At 38.8% G+C, this 19,633-nt stretch overlaps 1 protein-coding gene across 1 annotated transcript; it reads left to right on the top strand.

Annotated features, from left to right (window-relative positions):
- The first annotated feature begins 1,084 nt into the window (after window positions 1–1,084).
- LOC144033666 (LIM/homeobox protein Lhx1) lies at window positions 1,085–8,135 on the top strand. The gene is made up of 5 exons (XM_077541897.1): window positions 1,085–1,818; window positions 4,039–4,262; window positions 5,193–5,476; window positions 6,713–6,878; window positions 7,585–8,135. The coding sequence occupies exons 1-5, from the start codon at window positions 1,649–1,651 to the stop codon at window positions 7,962–7,964; spliced, it is 1,224 nt and encodes a 407-aa protein (XP_077398023.1). The 5' UTR covers window positions 1,085–1,648; the 3' UTR covers window positions 7,965–8,135.
- Window positions 8,136–19,633: the final 11,498 nt, after the last annotated feature.

The following is a 19,633-nucleotide window of genomic DNA, read 5'->3' as shown; positions in this document are numbered from 1 at the left end:
ACTTATTGATATTGACCTGATTTTATTCAGACAAAAATGAGTTATTCAAATTTGATTACACCAACATAATATACCAAACTAAATAGTGTCATTTTATTATGTACAGTTTACTAGTGATGCTTAGCCTACTACAAATAATAATAATAATAATAATAATAATAATAATTAGGGATGTTCGATGCCACTTTTTTCAGACCGATACCGATACTCAGACCCTCAGTACTCACCGATACCGATACCAACTGCCGATACCAGTAGTACATTTTGACAAAAAAAAACAAAAAAAGAAGCACACTCACTCTTCAATAGTCTTAAGGCTCAAAATAAAACACAAAAATGCTCTTTTAGTTTAAGATTGACAATTTTGAAGTATTTCCAAACCAGTGAAGTTTTGGTGAAAAACTGCTGCAAGCTAGCGCCACTTACAGGCAAGGAGGACTCACTTAACGTCTTCCCCCTCTGCCATCGCTCGCTTGTACTCGTCTGCGCCACGAGTACTCGAGTATTTGAAAAAAAAAAAGAGGCTGGTATCGGCCCGATACCGATACCTGGTATCGGTACTCGCCCATCCCTAATAATAATATTAATCAATAAAAATCGTCTGCCGAAAAAAGAAACATGCACCACCAATGCTTCAAGATGCCGCCTCGAAACATCTTTATTAAACAGCATCCTGAGAACAAACTTAAGTCGATGCAATTTTCAATTTTACATTTGTCGAAAGACAAACAGAAAAAAAAAAAAAAATCAGCCATGCACGATATGCACCTCACGGATCCTGCAGGAGACGCTTCTCATTTTCCTTCATCAAGTCCCCTCCCGCCCAGGCTTGAATACTTCAAGATCCGAAAAGATGCACGCACCTTCCCGCCATGACAGCCGCCACTGCTCCCTAATCCCACATAACACTTTTGACGAACGGATGAACGAGTTTGTGGGGGGCTGATGGCAGCCTTGACTAGAAGCAGCCACCAACCAAACTCGCTGCTGCTGGATGCTGACTGCATGCGCGGCGCTGATTGGTCCGGCGGCTGGATGACGTCAGAGGGTTGGGCATATGGTGCGGTCGGAGCTTCCGGAGGGTTTCGGCACTGGACTTTTCGATCTATGGCATCACAACATACGAAGCACTTCGCACCGGATGAGCGGAAGACGCCACGCAAGCAAATCTTGACCGCTTGAACGCAAAACCATCGTCGACTGTGGATTCGATACCGTGTCAGCGCGTATCGTCGGGTTGTGTGACCTTATCTGCATTTTGAGGCATTTTCAAGACGCCGTGTCCAGCATCCGCTTCACGTTTTTTTTCAGCTTTATGAGCCAAACCAGGTCGAAGCGAAGTGCACCGGGCTATACTTTTGATGATTTTTTTTTTTTTTTTTTTAACACAATAGGTTTCTTCCGGATCCAACGAAAGGAGCTGTTTCTTTCCCCAACCGATGAGAATAGCGCAGACGCCATCCTTTGATTACGCATGCAGGAAGAAAACAAATCAGTGGCGACACCGGATCGAACCGCGTCTTCGCGCACGTTGATTGGAGCCCCACGGGCGAATGACACAGTTACTAATCCGGCCATCTAGTTTGGCCTGTGTTGGCGAACTGTCGCGCTCGAGCGCCGTCACCGGAGCTGCAAGCCGGCCAAAGTCATGGTGCACTGCGCCGGGTGCGAAAGGCCGATCCAGGACCGATTTCTACTCAACGTGTTGGACCGAGCCTGGCACATCAAGTGCGTGCAGTGCTGCGAGTGCAAATGCAATTTGACAGAGAAATGTTTTTCTCGAGAAGGGAGACTATACTGCAAAAATGACTTCTTTAGGTAAGACGCACGTATATTCATTGTGACAACTTACGTTGCATTGTGCTACATTGGAAATGGAACCGCCATAAACATTTTTTTTAAAATATTAACTAAAGGAAACAGGAACGTTAGAAAATGTGCAAATATATTAATTGAACAAATTACTTTCGTATTATGTAGAGTTGTCTTCCTTACAATATTTTCCATATTGTTTAAAATTCAACAAACAAACAAGAGTTGAAGGGAAATGAAAAATAAAACAAAATAATAATAATAATAATGATAATAAAAACACTAATATAAGAACACACATAAAATAGCCTTGGTTTAAAAAAAAAAAAAGAACAAAAAAGGATCATTTATCGATTTTATAATTCCGTTACCAGATCTAATAATTCGACACATAAATTTATATATAAAATTCCTTAACAGTGCATGAAATGTTGGAACATTTGAGGCAAAAAACAAGAAACTTGCACTCTCCCACCTCGGGTATTTGAACAGAATTCTGAAAGCATCCTCATCATATGCAACCTTGATCTTATTCATTTTCCCTTTGCTATAGTTGCGCCATAGATGTGCACATGCAGAATATTATGTACAATATTATGAGTACAGTAGGCTTTAAAGAGTTCAATTTTAACATCATCAGAACAGTGACTAAATTTGCGCACAAGCATATTTGCTATAGGGAATTCTGCATTCTCATCATCATCATCATCATCATCATCACTTAAGTCATCCCTCAAAATATTTGACCCAAGTTCTTGTTTGGACAAAATAGAAAGACGGAAATATTAGCTTATCTATCGATCTATGATATGACAGCACATACGAGGATACAAGTACAAAAACGTATTCCCGTCATTCATTCTTCACGTTTATATTTCTTTTTCTTTTTTTTTTAAATGCACAAAATGCACAGCGGGCGACTGAAGGCCAAGTTGACAACGTGTGAGTAGGATGGAGTAATTAAAAGCTTCCTAATTTGGATTCTTATGCAAAACATCAGAAGCGTTATAAAGATGTGTGTTGACACAGCAGGGGGGGGCTTGGGGGGGCTTGTTAGGAAATTGAGGAACTCACACTTAAAGCAAACAAACGAAGTATAGCACCAAGGATCAAACCCCGGCCTACAACAAGCAACAGTCGCGGTGTTGTTTGCTCAGTTCGGCCGCGACGTGATAAGTGGATTTGAATAGCAAACTGGTTGGGAAAAAAAAAAAAAAGAGCGCGTCCACAAACAATTAATGCAATTGCAGTCGGCAGGCAATACACATAGTTTAACACTTGCTATGCACTCAATTTGACTTTTTCTTATACACTTCTTCGGACTTGAATTCAGAAAATGAGAATATTGTGATCAAGTCCATTATTTTCTGTAATGCAATTAAATAAGCAAAAATGCTTGGATTCATTCCAAATCAACTAAAATAATGCAAGGCTTTTATTATTTTTAATATTACTGATTATGGCTTACAGCTTAAGAAAACTCAACTTAGAATAATTCCTCACACCAAGTAAAATCAAATGCCTTGATCAGCAATATTAAAACAATAAAATGCTTGCAATATTTCAGTTGATGAATCCAGACATTTTTGCTTATTTAATTGCATTACAGAAAATAAAGGACTTTTTCTCAATATTCTAATTTTCTGAGACATTCCTGTGTATGTTCTTTCTAAAATGTTCCACAATTGAGGCTTCAAAACATCTCATGTTTATTATGATATTAAAACTCAGCACAAAAAAAAAAAAAGTATTTACGTCGGTTATCATAAATATTTACCACGTTAATGTACCTAAATAACATTTGTTCAATAAGATGATGCGAATTATGCATTTTTCAAATAACAGTCACAACAAATGGGGACATTTTTTTTGTATATGCTCCTTTTTTAGTTTAAGTGATATGATGTGCAAGAATCTCCATTGTTTTGTTTTGTTTTTGTTTATTCTTACAATTTTTTGTTGTTTCTATTGTTGCCATGTTCAGGCGTTTCATTATCTACAAGTGTATGTCTATAGTAATGTAAATAAAGTATTTAAAAAAAAAAATGGGGAAATTAGCCTACGCCATCTTTGTAGCTTATATGCCCAAAAATATTTTGACATTCACTTATTTGATCCTGCTCCCCTTTTCTCCCATCCTTCAAAATGATCTTCCCATCAATCAAATGCAGCAATAAGGCAAGTCTATATTTTATTTTATTTTTATTTATTTTTTTACTCGTGCAGGCGTTTCGGCACCAAGTGTGGCGGGTGTTCGCAGGGCATCTCTCCAAACGATTTGGTCCGCAGGGCGCGAAGCAAAGTGTTTCATCTCAACTGCTTCACGTGCATGATGTGCAACAAGCAGCTGTCGACCGGCGAACAACTCTACGTCATCGATGAACACAAATTCGTTTGCAAAGACGATTACATAAGCAACAGCGGCGTAAAAGACACAAACCTCATTTCAGGTAAGGATTATGCAATAAATCAATGATGGATGGTGAAAGATGTGACGTGCCTTCGCCGTCGTCATTCGACGTCACTTTGCGGAAATATTGTTAAACAAAGTGATATGAATCTAAATTTGGAATTGTTATGACACGATTAGCCCCTTAAAGGGATCGTTGGGATTTTTTTGACATGAATCTCGATTTCATCCTCACCTCCGGTGTGTGCGATCATCACTGACTTCCCCCTTGACAGCGTTCTGTGACGCGAGTTTGGACGAGAGGAAAATAGTCCAGCAAGTTGGCTGGGGTCACGGAAATAAAAGCGTTTTTCTTCTCAAAACAATTTGTGTTCAAAAGTGTGATACATTTGCGTCACTAAACTCCTTTCTGAAAAAAAGTCAGACGCCATTACCGCCGGGCACTACTTTTCTGTTCGTTCGTATCACTGCGCGGCGCCCTGTAGACGGCTGATCCTTCCGCCTTGGAAAAGACAAACAACTTGTAGATTAGTGCGCGTCTATCGGCTGCATGCGGGGCGCCGCGCAGTGATACGAACAGAAAAGTAGTGCCGGCGGTAATGGCGTCTGACTTTTTTTTTTTTCGAAGGGAGTTTTGTATGGAAATGTATCACTCTTTTGAACACAAATTGTTTTTAGAAGAAAAACGCTTTATTTCCGTGAGCCCAGCCAGCTTACTGGACTATTTTCCTCTCGTCCAACACCGGACCAGAACACGTGTCACAGAACGCTGTCAAGGGGGAAGTCAGTGGTGATCGCACACATTGGAGGTAAGGATGAAATTGAGATTCATGTTAAAAAATCCCAACGATCCCTTTAATAGGCATGTAACCTTCACCCCCCCCCCCCAAAAAAAAAAGATACCAGCTACTACCATCCCACATCCACCCCACACACGCACACACACAAACATTTTGATTTTCTATTTCAGTAACGGCATGCAGCGACCCGAGCTTATCCCCGGACTCACAAGATCCCCTCCAGGACGACGTGGTTCTGAAGGAAACGGAGATGGCCGCCCTCTCGGATAAAGAAACTGTCAATAACGAGAACGACGACCAGAATCTGGGCGGCAAGCGGCGAGGCCCGCGCACGACCATCAAGGCCAAACAGCTGGAGACGCTGAAGGCTGCGTTCGCCGCGACCCCCAAACCCACCAGACACATCAGGGAGCAGCTGGCACAGGAGACTGGCCTCAACATGAGAGTTATTCAGGTACATGCGTTTAGTTTCAACATTTTCCACAATCCAGTAACGGGATTGAAAAATATTTTGCTGGTGGAAATTATTATGAGGTTGATAACCGCTGCAGTATGTCCGGTTAGAACAGAGGTGTCCAAACTACGGCCCGCCGTCCATTTTTTAGTGGCCCGCGACATATGCTAAAAATGGCATTTGGCTCAGTTCAAATCAAATAAAAACAGAAATGTTTGGAGATGTTCAAAGTAAGAAGGGAAGGTGTCGAAAAACAGGTGCCATTAAAGGTTATTTTAGTTCACTAAAATTTATGAAAAACTAAAATTCAAAACAACAATTTCGTTAACAAAATAAAATAAAAATGAAGATGCTTTTTTAAAAAAAAAACTAACAAACTACGTTTTATGTTTACAAAACTAACTATAATTATAGCAAAAATGTCCTTCGTTTCAGTCTTTGGGAATTAATTTAACGCATGAGCCTGTGGGGATGATTTGAAATGTGATTTTTAGTAGATTTATTTTCATATAAAACGGAATAATGACGTTGCACCCATGGTGTTTTTTTAAAAATATTGTGCACAAGTAATACACATTTAAAAAACAAAAAAAAAAAAAAAAAAACTAAAACTAATACTGAAACTAACTAAACTAAAACTAAGCATTTATTAAAGAACTCAAACTAATGAAAAACTAACAGTACCACCCTGAAAACTAATTAAAACTAACTAAATTAAAAAAAAAATAATAAATAAAAACAAAAATAAAAAATTCAAAAACTATAATAACCCTACTGCCATATTACAAATAAAATGGTTTATATACTGTAGCATTTTTCTAGATATGCAAAAGCACAAATCAATTCTTTGTACAATTTTTAGGACTAAACACAATTTGTCTTCATAACATTATGTGGCCCTTGCGTCCTTCGGATTTTCTGTATGTGGCCCTCAAATGAAAAAGTTTGCACACCCCTAGTGTACACCATCGCAGAGATTTCTGGATTTAAGGAAGTCTCATGTTTGGGTGGCCTAACAAGGATTGAGAATAATGTCAGTCAATCAAAAAGTTACTTCATTCCTGATTACAGACGACCACAAAAACTAAACACATAAATAAACTAAACCGAAGCATGCATTTGATTCAGCTTGTCTCCCTCATCACTCCCAGCGACTGCACGGAACATTACCTTCCCATTCAAATGATTCCAATGGCGACTTGCACGTTTGCTGACTGTGCGCAAATGCACGCGCAGGTCTGGTTCCAGAACCGCCGTTCCAAAGAGAGGCGCATGAAGCAGTTGAGCGCACTGGGAGCCCGGAGGCATTCGTTCTTCAGGAGCCCGAGGAGGATGAGGACGCTGGTTGACCGCCTGGAACCTGGCGAACTCATCCCCAACGGACCTTTCTCTTATTACGGAGGTGGGTTTGACTTCAACCGGGAGCGGAATTCCCCATAAAAGAAAGTTTCAAGTCTCTTCTTTCATCAGGAAAAAAAAAGTATGTTTCTATCTGTTTCCGTTTTGCAGCAATTAGCATTAGAAGAGAGCTAAGTTTCATCAGTTTTCACAAATCTATTTAAAATTGTAAATAATTTAGCTTTTTTTTCCTACATGGCCCTGGTTGATCTCCTTTGCTCTGCTGCCACCTGCTGGCCGTTTGTGTAATAACTACCATTTCTGCAACCGTTCTTTGCTGTTGAGAGGCTGCATCAAAGCCTTCTGTAAGCTCTAGCATAAAAAACAAAAAAACGTATAAATACGTCTTTGGGACACTTAGATCATAAAAAAAATGTATTTACACGTTATTGGGAGCAATGAGTTAATACTGAAACTAAAACTAAGCATTTTTTAAAGAACTAAACTAATAAAAACTAACTAAAATGAAAAAAAAATGTGTAAATACATCGTTGGGACACTTAAACATAAAAAAAAAAAAAAAAAAAACGGATTTACACGTTATTGGGAGCAAATGAGTGAATAGAAATTAAATGCATTTAATTTTCCTAAAAGTTACATCCAAGTAACCTTTTATTTAGGAATAAACTAATTCAAGCCAATTTGATGACTTGACCCCGAATCGAATCGCTGATTCAGTACGAACCAAAAATGTGTTTTTCTTTCTGCAGATTATCAAAGTGAATTTTACGGTCCTGGAGGGAACTATGAGTTCTTTCCTCAGGGGCCGCCTCCGTCGCAAGCCCAGACTCCAGTTGAGCTCCCGTTTGTGCCCTCGTCGGCGCCTACGGGCACGCCCATTGGCGCTATGGACCACCCCCTGCCGGGACACCATCCATCCAGTGAAGTGCAGCGCTTCTCCGATATTATATCCCACCACCCCGGGGACTCCCCAAGCCCGGAGCCGAGCATCCCGGGAAGTCTGCACAATATCCCATCGGAGGTGTTTGGCCCCAACGCGCCGTTCGCTTCACTGTCTCTGAACGGAAGCGGATACAACAGCCATTTGTCGCACCCGCCCACGGAAATGAACGAAGCCACTGTGTGGTAGCTCTTCGGGGAGTTTGGACTTCTGAGGCCGCAAAATGACCAACTGGGGTTAATTCTGTTGTGGACCGAATTGAGGCATGGATATCAACAGGGTTAGGGTAAATGACACAAAACGTTTTTTGTTTTTTTTGTGTGTAATTTCCTTAGTAAATATTTATGAATATGAGACTAACCCAAAACTGGACATTTTTTGAACTGACAGCCTTCATCTTTATATGTGCGAATGAGGCACGTGCGATTCCGCTGCTTGTCAGTTGCTTGGCATGACAACATTCATCACTGCTGTAAGAGAATTAAGGGGCATATTCACTAAGAATGCGGTAATAGCGCCAAATATTGCGCCACAACTGCACCTGCAAGTCTGCGCCCAGTTAGCCACCTATTCGCTAAGGATATTGCTCAAATCATATACCGGCGCAAACACGCCCACAAAACAGATTTTTGCACCTGATTTACCACACATGGCAATGGATTTGCGCCAACAACATGGTGGTTATAGCAACAGTTGCGAGAAAGATGACATCATCGGAAAGCGAGGTTGGACCGAGAGTAAGCGTTTCGAGCGCCATTTTAAGCTGTACAGAGCAGAGAGGACGACGACGACATCATTCATTCATAAAGTGCAAATTATTGGTGCGATCGTTTAAAAAAAATATATTTTCAGAGGTTGGCGTGGACGTACAGTATGAATCTGGCACGTAAAAATGATCGTAAAATGACTTCCCCGCCATTGCCGATCAGCCCGGGTTACGTTATGTGTCCTAAACTAACATCGAAAAATGTCCCCTGTGTCTCTCTCTCTCTCTAAATGGCATGCACAGCCGGAGATCGAGGTTGCGTCGGGTTAATACATGCTTTCCAAAAACATTATTTGCGTCACGCGGCGTGGCTATTTGCGCTGGCGTTAGTGAATTAGACGCTGCATATCAATGAGTCTCATTTGCATTGGGGTGGGCATATTTTGCGTCAAATTATTAATTATTATTATTATTATTATTTTTCTATTAATTATTTTTAATTCAATCTCTGGTGTAATCACCTTATTTATTGATCGAATTTTTATTTTTTATTTTATTATTATTATTGTAATTATTATTATTATTATTATTAATTCAATCTCTGGTGTAATAACCTTATTTATTGATTGATTGAATTATTTTGTATTTTTTATTTTATTATCTGTTCTTATTGCTGCTGGACATGTACATTTCCCAGAGGGAGCCCATCCCAAAGGGATCAATAAAGTCAAGTCTAAATGTATGCAAATGACCTCATTTACATACGCGCAAATAACAGCGGCGCACAGCGACGCAATCTGTTTGGCGCGTGTTTAGTGAATTCGGCACTCCCGGATTGCTCCATTTTTGCCGGTTGGCACCGTGCAAAGGCGACGCAAACCTTTAGTGAATAGGCCCCTAAGTTTCAACATCTCTTGACTCATTCACTGCCAGCCTATATGAAATGGAACTTTGACGTGTATAACCGTCAATGGCAGTGAATGTGTTAAATGTCCAGACTACAAAAAAAAATAAAAAATCATTATCTCCTTTCAAAGACATCAATAGCTTTACTGACAGATAATAATCTGGTCAAAGGTTGCGTGTGCACCAACTGGCGAAGCAGCGCTTCATGTTTCAGGCATTCGACATCTACCTTGTATTTACTCAGAATCCCTTTTGCCTTTCGAGGCTCCGCCATATTGACTCTTCACACTATGTTTCCTCAAGCGAGATAAAATAATCCACTCCTCCATGTTTCACTTTGAAATGCTGTCTTTTGGTTTGAAGATTTTCTGCCAAATGCGGGAAAGTTGCCTTAACTCTTTGACTGCCAAAAACATCAAATAACGATGAGTAAAATCACGTTGTATGCTGCCATGAACGTTAAATGTTGTCAACTATGTTTTTTTTTTTTTGTTTTTTTTTTAATCATTGAACCTGGTCAACCTGGTCAATGAGTTGTGGAATCAAAAACACCCACTAACTATGGCCAGCAGATGGCAGCATTGTATCTCTTTTCAACGGGCTGCCGATGTATGAAATTACAATGAAGCATGACGGAATTTGATTAAAAAGAAAGTTTTCAAGAGTGACGTGAATGATCAAAGCCTTTGTCAAACTAAACCTAATTCACAGAGCGTCACTAAACAAAAAAAAAAAAATTATATTAGTGTCAAAGTCACTGTTGTGGATAAAATGTATCTTTTCACAAGAAGCTTATTTTCTCCTTTTCAATTTTCACCAATTACGGAATAAGGCAGAAACATACTTTTTGATGAGTTAAAATGCTCGAAATCGGCTGGCACTGTAGTTTTTTTTTGTTTTTTTTTTGTTTTTACAACGTGTGGCAGTAAAAGAGTTAATGCCTTAAAAAGGCTAACGTAACAAAATGTCCTCGATGGAATTCAAACCCTTTATTTATAATGGAAGTGAACTTGAATTGTTAAACTGCTTTCTCAATATCCTCTACATGGGGTTCGAAATCGGACTGAAAACAGTCAACTGTTTACGTACTCGATTTTAAAGGCCGAGTCTGCCGGTTTGACTCTGGAAAAGGCACTTTTTAAATACAGGATTTAAACAAACTACTTCTCAATTTACAGATCAGGGCTTGTTTTCATTTCTGGTGGTGATTTTGTCCTAAACCCGCACCCACCCCCATGCCTGTATTTTGCCATTTTGTGTTTTTTTTTTTTGTAAACAGCGGGACGTTGGGGGTGCGAGTTTAGGACAAAATCACCACCAGAAATGAAGACCAGCCCAGATCTGTAAATTGAGAAGTAGTTTGTTTGATTAAATCCTGTATTTAAAAAAGTGCCTTTTCCAGTTCAGGAGTCCAGAAAAGTTTGTTTTAGAATGCAGACCATGTAAAATTTACCAAGCAACCAACCAAACTTTTGTATTGACTTTATTTATATTGTATGTAGAAAATACATTTTCTTCAGGTTGTGCTTCACTGTGCTAGTTTGTACAAGATGTTTACAGATTTTTTTTTTTTTTTTTTTTTTTTTAATGAAGCAAACCTAAGTAGTTGCCAAATAAGATCGTAGCACAACTCCTGCTAAAACATCACCACAGAATGTGTTAAGACTTACTTACATGATGAATTTTCTAAACCGCTGACAATACAATGAAATTGTTCATATGACATTTGTATCCAGGTTTTATATTTATGTCTTCGAGAAGAAAATATTCAAACTCTGAAAGAAGTGACGGCGAAACTGAAACGCTTTATGGCCCATAATGCTTGACTCTTTTTCAATCTCAATGAGGTCTCAAGTGTTTCGCCGTTTTGAACAGGAATGAAGTTTGTAAAACTGGTTTTGCTTTTTATAGCCAAATTTGAGCTGGCTGACTCGGAAAAATAATAAATCATAACATTCAGCCACTGGCCGCTGGCAATTATGAATACATTTGTGTCCGTTGTTTGCACTAGTGATTCCAAGCTTGAAATTACCACTGAATTGCTGCTGCTGCTGCTGCAGATTTGCATTTTTATTGCAGTAGAGAACCGAAGTGGTTGGGGGTGAGGTTAAAAACTGGAGAGAATGATTGATGTGGAGAAACCCTCCTGGATTACAAACAGCCCATTATTGGGGAGACAGGAGCGGTGGACAGAAATATAGACAGACGGACAATGGTGTTGCACGAAAGACAGAGAATTGAAATGCTTAACTGCTTGGGATGTAACGTTACCGGCAATATCGTGATATCGTGATACTAAAACTGCCACAATATCGTCGTCGTCATGTTTACAAAAAAAAAAAAAAGCACCCTCTAGTGGCTAGTTTATTAGTGCAATTTAATTTTCATTAGGGATGTTTTGGCCTTCTATGTTACTATAGAACAGGGGTGTCAAACATCCGGCCCACAAAGGGGTTTATTCCGGCCCGCGAGATGATTTTGTAAAGTAAAAAAATAAATAAATAAACAAAAATAAAAAAAATTGTAACTTATTATCAGCCCGCCACAATCAAAATATATAAAATTTGTAATTTCACGAGCAGTCCTCAGATAAGCAATGCAACTTGTACAGGGGAAAAATCCTTTATGTCATTATTTTACACACAACTTAAAGTTACGGTTTGTTTTATTATTATTATTATTTTATTATTATTTTATTTTTATTTTTTTAATCATAGACCGACAAACGTGTTAAATACGGCACAAATTCAATTACTGTTAACACAAATAGATATGACAAGGACTAGCATCCTTATAATGTCATTAATCATTTGCATTTGTTATTTTTTTTCCGGAACAATATGATTACAGTTGAGCTCTGTAAATTTAGAGCTGGTCCAGAAATCTGCGTATAAATGACGGCAATCGTTTTTTAAAGTTATATACGGTTATTTTACCGATGCAGCCCACTTGGTAATATATTTTCCTCGATGCGGCCCCTCTGAGCTAACATGAGTTTGACACCCCTGCTATAGAACTTTATAATATACCAGTGTTTTGAGGGATTCTGTTATTGGGAAAATTTGTCTAATTTTGTCCTCCTTGTCTTTGGCAACATTCCCGTTTGAACATTCTCAGCAGGGACACATCTTGAGCAAAAGCATTTGTGATTTTGCAGTCCCCCCCCCCCCCTTTTTTGACAGACAGGTCAGCTCCATTACCAACCCACAGACTGCAAATATTTCAACCAAATTAATTTGCATACCCAATACCCACCACAATTATGGCTGGCAAAATAACTAAATTAACAATTCAGGGCAATAATTGGAAATGCGGCTTGTGTGGACCTGCAGGCGTCCCTGCAGGGCGGGCTGATATGCGGAGGCACGTCACGCCGCTAATTCCAGAGCTAATTACTGATGCACATTTGAATGAAGTTGTCTCACAACTACCATTTAATTTTTCACAGCGAGCAAAACAGAACCATGTTGACGGAGTAAAACTCTAAACTACCAACAGATTAGCTGCCATCAAGGCTGTTGTGATTTTATTTGAACTCTTGTCGTAGGTTTCTCGGCTATCATGATAATCGACGCTGGGACTCAAAACTTTAAGTGAAGTAAATTTGAGTCCGAAAGGAGTACGGACTGAAAGAAAAGATTGTTGTTTGCCTCATTAACTCTTTTACTGCCACACGTTATCAAAAAACAACCCCCAATGCCAGCGGATTTCGAGCATTTTAACTAATTTTTCGAAGCAAACAGAATATTGTGTTCTTTTGCTACATATACCATATGAAAGATCACATTCCATTTTTTCATTAGAAAAAAAAAGTATGTTTCTACCTTATTCCGTTCTTCAGTAATGAACATTTGAAAATAGGTCATTTGACATTTGACATTGAGCGAAAATTGAAAAGATACATTTTCTCCACAACAGTGACTTTGATACTAATATTTTTTGTTTAGTGACGCTCCGTCAAATTAGGTTTAATGTTACAAAGGCTTTGATCATTCACGTCAGCATTGAAAACGTTCCATTTCATCAGATTGCGTCATGTTTCATTGTAACTCGCAGCTCTAGTTAGGGCCCGAGCAGCTACCGCTGCCATCTGCTGGCCGTAGTTAGTGGGTGGTTTTGATTTCACAACTCATTGACCCGGCTGCGCTGCACTTGGACGGTGCACTGACCACTGATATATTCAAAAAAAAAAAAAAAAAGTAGTTGACGTCATTTAACGTTTATGGCAGTATACATCGTGATTTTACTCAACTTTATTTAATGTTTTTGGCAGTCAAAGAGTTAATTATATATATATATATATATATATATATTTATATATATTTACAGGAAACTCCATCTACAAATGCAGACCATAAATGATCACAAATCCAAAAACAATTTTTTTTTAGTGAAAGTGGGGGGGGGGGGGGGGGGGGGGGGGAATGCTACTCTCGAATTACAGTACGCTGTTGCCTTTTGGTTTTTACTTGGTCGGGCCATAATACATATTCATGAAGGAAGCAATTTGTGATCCCAAACAAAGTCAAGTCATGGCTTTAAGCAGATTGGGCCCGCCGTTAATGGCGACTTCTTTTAAGCCCTCATACGAAAGCTCCCAAATTCCTTGCGCTTGTAGTCCATGAGAATATTTAATGGCGTTATTAATCATTTCTTAATCCGTTTGCTTTTAATTAAGAAACATAATATTGCCGTCCTATCAGCCGGTGCCAGCGCACAGATTAATTGCAGTTTAAGATAGCTGGCCACGATTGGTGCAATGTATTCGCTAACAAGTCCGCTCTCTCAAGATGCTTTACGCTACCTTGTCAAGTTGGCACCTCTCCAGGGCTGTTGCCATCTCATGTACGCACATACATTCAAGCTATTGTCTCACATGACTTCCTGTTTGATGCCTTACTCTGGTGTCTTCATAAAAGCGTAATGGAAACGCAGCTATTGAGGTGAATAGCGCCACCCGGCCTATCAATTGTGTTTACGAGCTACTCACTCCGCATCAGTTGACTAATCTGAAATGGATTCGCCTTGACTTGGTGAGCAGATTGGCCAATCAGGTGTTAGGAGGACCTAGCCCACCAAACTTTGATGGGCAAGTTTGACAGATAAAATAAATTCACGAAACGCCGCAACACAGTGACCATTAGGGGTGTTAAAAAAAAAAAATCGATTCGGCAATATATCGCGATACTACATCGCGCAATTCTCGAATCGATTCAATAGGCGGCTGAATCTATTTTTAAACTTCCATTTTTAATGGAAAAATATTCAACAAAACGTCTTACTTTGGGTTTGGGTTCACACCTTGAGCATGGAAGAATGTTATATGAACGGAACATTAAGCTTTAATATTTTATTTTAATGCTGTTCAAGCATGAAACAGATTACAACCCATATAAGACTGAAGTTTCAGATAAATAAATAATACATTTTCATACAAATCTTACACTCTGCAAGTTTACTGATTAGTATTTTCTAAAATTGAATGAAAAAAATCGCAACAATCGACTTATGAATTCGTATCGGGATTAATCGGTATCGAATCGAATCGTGACCTGTGAATCGTGATACGAATCGAATCGTCAGGTACGAGGCAATTCACACCCCTCGTGACCATGAAATAAATAAATAGATAAATAAATAAATTAAGAAATAAATAATCATAGGGAATTTAATTAATTAATGACACATTTAATTAATAAATGACACTTTTATTTAATTATTTAATGGTGTATTTATTTATTTAATGTTGGCACTTTTGGTCCTCCATACTTCAGTACAGCACAGGAAATTAATAGTGTCTTAAAAAAAAAAAAAAAAAGGATATCTCAAGCCCTCTGGGTGTTAATATGTACTGACAGCACGAGGGTGATGCAAGAACATTAAAAAAGGAGAAGGGAAGGAAGGAGAACACTCAAGCCTTGGGAGGGCCCCAGTGACTCAAAAGTCAGATGATGTTCAGCACACAAGGCAACGGGGGGATTGTATTTGATAAAACGGAATTAGTGTCTGTTGGAGGAGCCAAGGGGGGGAAAGGAAGAGAGATGCGACGTGTAAGTGGGCTGAGAGATGGACGGAGAGCATGTTTCCGTTTTCTACTTGGCCATGTGAGGAGAGAAAAAAAAAAGAAAAAAAATCCGGAAATAATAGCATTTGGCATGATGTGAAGCAGTGTCAATTTTGACAATACATTTTAATTTAGCTTTAGTCAGAGGTGGGTCGAGTTGCCAAAAATTGTACTCAAGTAAGAGTAGCGTTACTTCAAAATAATATTACTCAAGTAAAAGTAAAAAGTAGTTATTAAAAAATTGACTCAAGTAGAAGTAAAAAAGTATTCGCGGAAAAGAATAACGAAAGAGTAACTGCTTGAACATTTATTTATTTTTTTAAAAACAATGCAATCAGACAGACAGAGAGCTAAGTTTCATCAGTTTTCACAAATCTATTTAAAATTGTAAGTAATTTAGCTTTTTTTTTTCTAGATGGCCCTGGTTGATCTCCTTTGCTCTGCTGCCACCTGCTGGCCGTTTGTGTAATAACTACCATTTCTGCAACCGTTCTTTGCAGTTGAGAGGCTGCATCAAAGCCTTCTGTATGCTCTAGCATTTAAAAAAAAAAAAAAAAACAAAACAAAAAAAACAACGCATAAATACGTCTTTGGGACACGTAAAACATAAAAAACGTATTTACACGTTATTGGGAGCAAATGAGTTAAGTTAACCATAGAGTAGGATTTCTGATGGAGAGGAGGAGAAAGTTGGCAGTAATCTAGGTTTAAGTGAGGTTTGGTTAGGTTAGTTGTGGGAATGCTGTAGCATTCCCACATATGTTATTGTGATTTTTATTCTCCACACTTTTTTTTTTGCCACCTAACAACTCCCACATAATACTTCCAATTTAAATTGTTCAAATTTCAACTGGCTTCAAAAATTCACGCCTCTCAGTGTATTTATCGTCTGATTCCACATTACTTACAGTATTTGCACAATTTAACATTTAATGTCAACTTTTCCCCATTCATTTTCAATGGGACAGTCATTGAACTTTATCACTTTCCATGCCCACTTCCATATATATAACTTATCATCATATAACTGCTCGGTGGCACAGTTGGTAAAGCGCATTGTCCAGTAACCAGGAAGTTAGAATTTCATCATTTTATCTCTCAATGTGCTTTCAGCATTCCCACGCCATTTCTCCAGAAATTGCATTTAGTCTAGTTCGGATTATTATTTCAGGCACATTTGATTCTCCGCACTTTTTTGATATGCAAAAAAAACTCCCACATAATACATCCGATTGACACTGTTTACATTTCAACTTGCTTCAAAAATTCACACCGTCTTGGGTATATATATCATCTGATTCCACATAACTTACAGCACTCGCACAATTGAACTTCAAATATCAACTTTTCCCCATTCAATTTCAATTGGACTGACATTGAACTTTCCACTTCCATACATAAAACTTCTCATCATTATCAGCTCTCTGATACTGCTCAGCAAATCTCGCTTGGGAAATGTTTTATTAGCATTCGGCTTTCAGCATTCTCATGCAATTTCTGAAGAAATTGCACTTTTGTCTAGTTTGAGGTACGTATTGTTCTGGAAGGAATTTGTGGAAATTTGTGTCAATGCTTTGACTTTGTGAAAAGCAAGATTGGGGATCATTCATGACATTTTCCTTCCTCATTTTATGGCACTCATAAGAAGTGATTGAATTCGCCGCCAATTAACACAACCCTGTTCAACCCCCCCCCCCCCCCCCCCCCCCCCCCCCCACCCACACTCAAACTGCTCGCAACGTGTAATCCGACAGATTAATGGAAGCGCGTGAAACGAGGCGATTTCATTTCTAAAAGTTGAATATTGTCGGGAAGAAAGTACAGATCGGCTTTGGCATGTGGATTACGCCCTGTGGGGGAAAAAAAAAAAAAATCCTAATGCCAGCATAATTTACCAATTTGCTGCATGTGCACTCCCTCTCTCTGCCCCCACTTTAAAACTACTTAACCCCCCCCCCCCACACACACACACACTAAACACTGACATACAGACAGATGTGCAAAACCAAATCGGATTTAGCTGCAGTATTTCTGAGGAGGATGAAAAGTTTTGTTTTTTTTTTGAAGGTGGAGATACATGACAGGAGGAGGGACACACCAAACTCAACGGATTTAACATCACATTGCTCATCTCTCAGGATATCACGTTTGGATTTGCATAATATTAGTACTACAGGTGCAAGGAATGTAATTTGACATATTTTTCATCTTTTACGTTGATGAATAGAATAATTAACATGCACCGGGATTGTCAAAATCATTATAGTTCAGGAGCTACATACAGCTTAATTTGATGTCAAGTGGGCCAGACCGGTAAAATTATATATTGACTATCCAAACTTGTCCAAACTTCCAAATTTTTCATTTGAGGGCCACATACAGAAAATCAGAAGGCCGCAAGGGCCACATCATGTTATGAAGAGAAATTGTGTTTAGTCCTAAAAATTGTACAAATAATTGATTTGTGCTTTTGCATATTTAGCAAAATGCTACAGTATATAAACCAATTTATTTGTAATATGGCAGGAGGGTTATTAAAGTTTTGGAATTTTTCATTTTAGTTTTTATTTTGTTTTGAGTTTTGTTTTCTTAAATTTTGTTAGTTTTAATTAGTTTTCAGCGTGGTTCTATTAGGTTTTTTTTTTATTAGTTATTAGTTAGTTTCAGTATTAGTTTTAGTTTTTTACGTGTATCATGTGTATTATTCTAGTTTATATCAAAATAAATCTACGAAAAATCACATTTAAAATGATCCCCAAAGGCTCATGCATTAAATTAAATTGTTTTTGGACATCAATTGTGCCCCCCCCCCCCCCCCCCCCCCCCAATCCTCCATTGGAGCTCGTTGAGCCTCAGGCCCTCACAAGCACAGCACCTCTTATCACCATTTCAATCTCGCCACGGCTGAAGCATCAAGATGAGGAATACCAAAAAGCTCTTACTTCTAATGAATTATTATTTTTTTTCCACTTTTAACCCCATTCCAAAATCCACTGTGAAAATAATTTGTTGTCCTTCTCAGCAAGCCCAGTCCCTGACAGACCACCCCACTTTATAGCCACAGAATAAGTTCAAATATCAAGCCAGTCCATTTAGAAAATGAACGCAACACAAAGATGGAGTATCCTCACTGGTCCCCCTACAATTATTATTTATTTCTTTTAACTGTAAAGCACTTTGAGTTGCACATGTATGAAAAGGTGCGAGAGTTTAAAACTGTATGAATCCAAGACCAATTACACACAAAAAAAATCCCAATATTTTGGTACGCACTGAAACTATTTCAACCACTTCTACAGAGCGAGTGTGCACATAGATGAGCAGACGCAGCTGTCCAGAGGACATGGTCAGTAGCTGGCTGGACACTGGCAGAGTGGAGGGGGGGGGGGGGTCTTTCCAGGCAAGGTAATCAATCAACCACACACCACCCCCATCACCCCATCTCGTCGAGGTCATCCTCCCCATACAGTAGAGATCCTCAAGTACTGTGCCAATAATGGCCATTTCATCTTGATGGGAGTCATCGAGCTCAGGCTGTTCGAGCGAAGTGAAACGGAAGACGAACAAAGCAGAGTCTGAAGCATTGCGCAATTCAGATTTTTTTTTTTTTTTTTTTAACCCACCAAAAAGTTCTTATTGTATATTTTTACCGCTGATGGGGACCCTTGTGAGCGGCTCAAGCAGACACTGCCGATGTGTTTCTCGTCTTGTATTTAGTTGACTGCTTCATTTCTGTCATTGTTGGATTACTGCTATTTGCCGTTCCCGTTGCTTGTCATAACTCTATGTTGTCGTAAGTTTTATGTGATCGCTACTTTGATAAAATAGTTTTCAAGCGAACTCCTGCTTTGATTGTTTGCATCCCTGCATCTTATGCTAATCGTAACGATACCAAAAGAAGCATCATATTAAAATAACAAAATGTACTGCTTTATAGGGATGTAACGATAAGCGCGCAATATCGTGATATCGTGATATTAAAACTGCCACAATATCGTCGTCGTCATCGTCACGATATTTAAATGCAACACATCTGTGAAAAAAAAAAAAAGTCAGGCTGATTTCCATTTGTGCAGTTCTAGCGCCCTCTGGTGGCTAGTTTTTTTGTGCAATTTAATTTTCATTGGAGATGTTTTGGCCCTTCTATGTTTAAAACCTACACTAATTGTCAGATGAAGGGGA

This window comes from Festucalex cinctus, chromosome 13 (assembly GCF_051991245.1).
Source record: "Festucalex cinctus isolate MCC-2025b chromosome 13, RoL_Fcin_1.0, whole genome shotgun sequence".
NCBI lineage: Eukaryota > Metazoa > Chordata > Actinopteri > Syngnathiformes > Syngnathidae > Festucalex > Festucalex cinctus.
Note: the sequence above shows the minus strand (reverse complement) of the source record. Positions and strands in the feature narration are given on the sequence as shown.

Coding starts and splice junctions, on each gene's coding strand:
- LOC144033666 (XM_077541897.1), top strand. CDS start 1,649: ATGGTGCACTGCGCCGGGTGCGAAAGGCCGATCCAGGACCGATTTCTA. Junction 4,263..5,192: donor AGACACAAACCTCATTTCAG/GTAAGGATTATG, acceptor TTTCTATTTCAG/TAACGGCATGCAGCGACCCG. Junction 6,879..7,584: donor ACCTTTCTCTTATTACGGAG/GTGGGTTTGACT, acceptor TTCTTTCTGCAG/ATTATCAAAGTGAATTTTAC.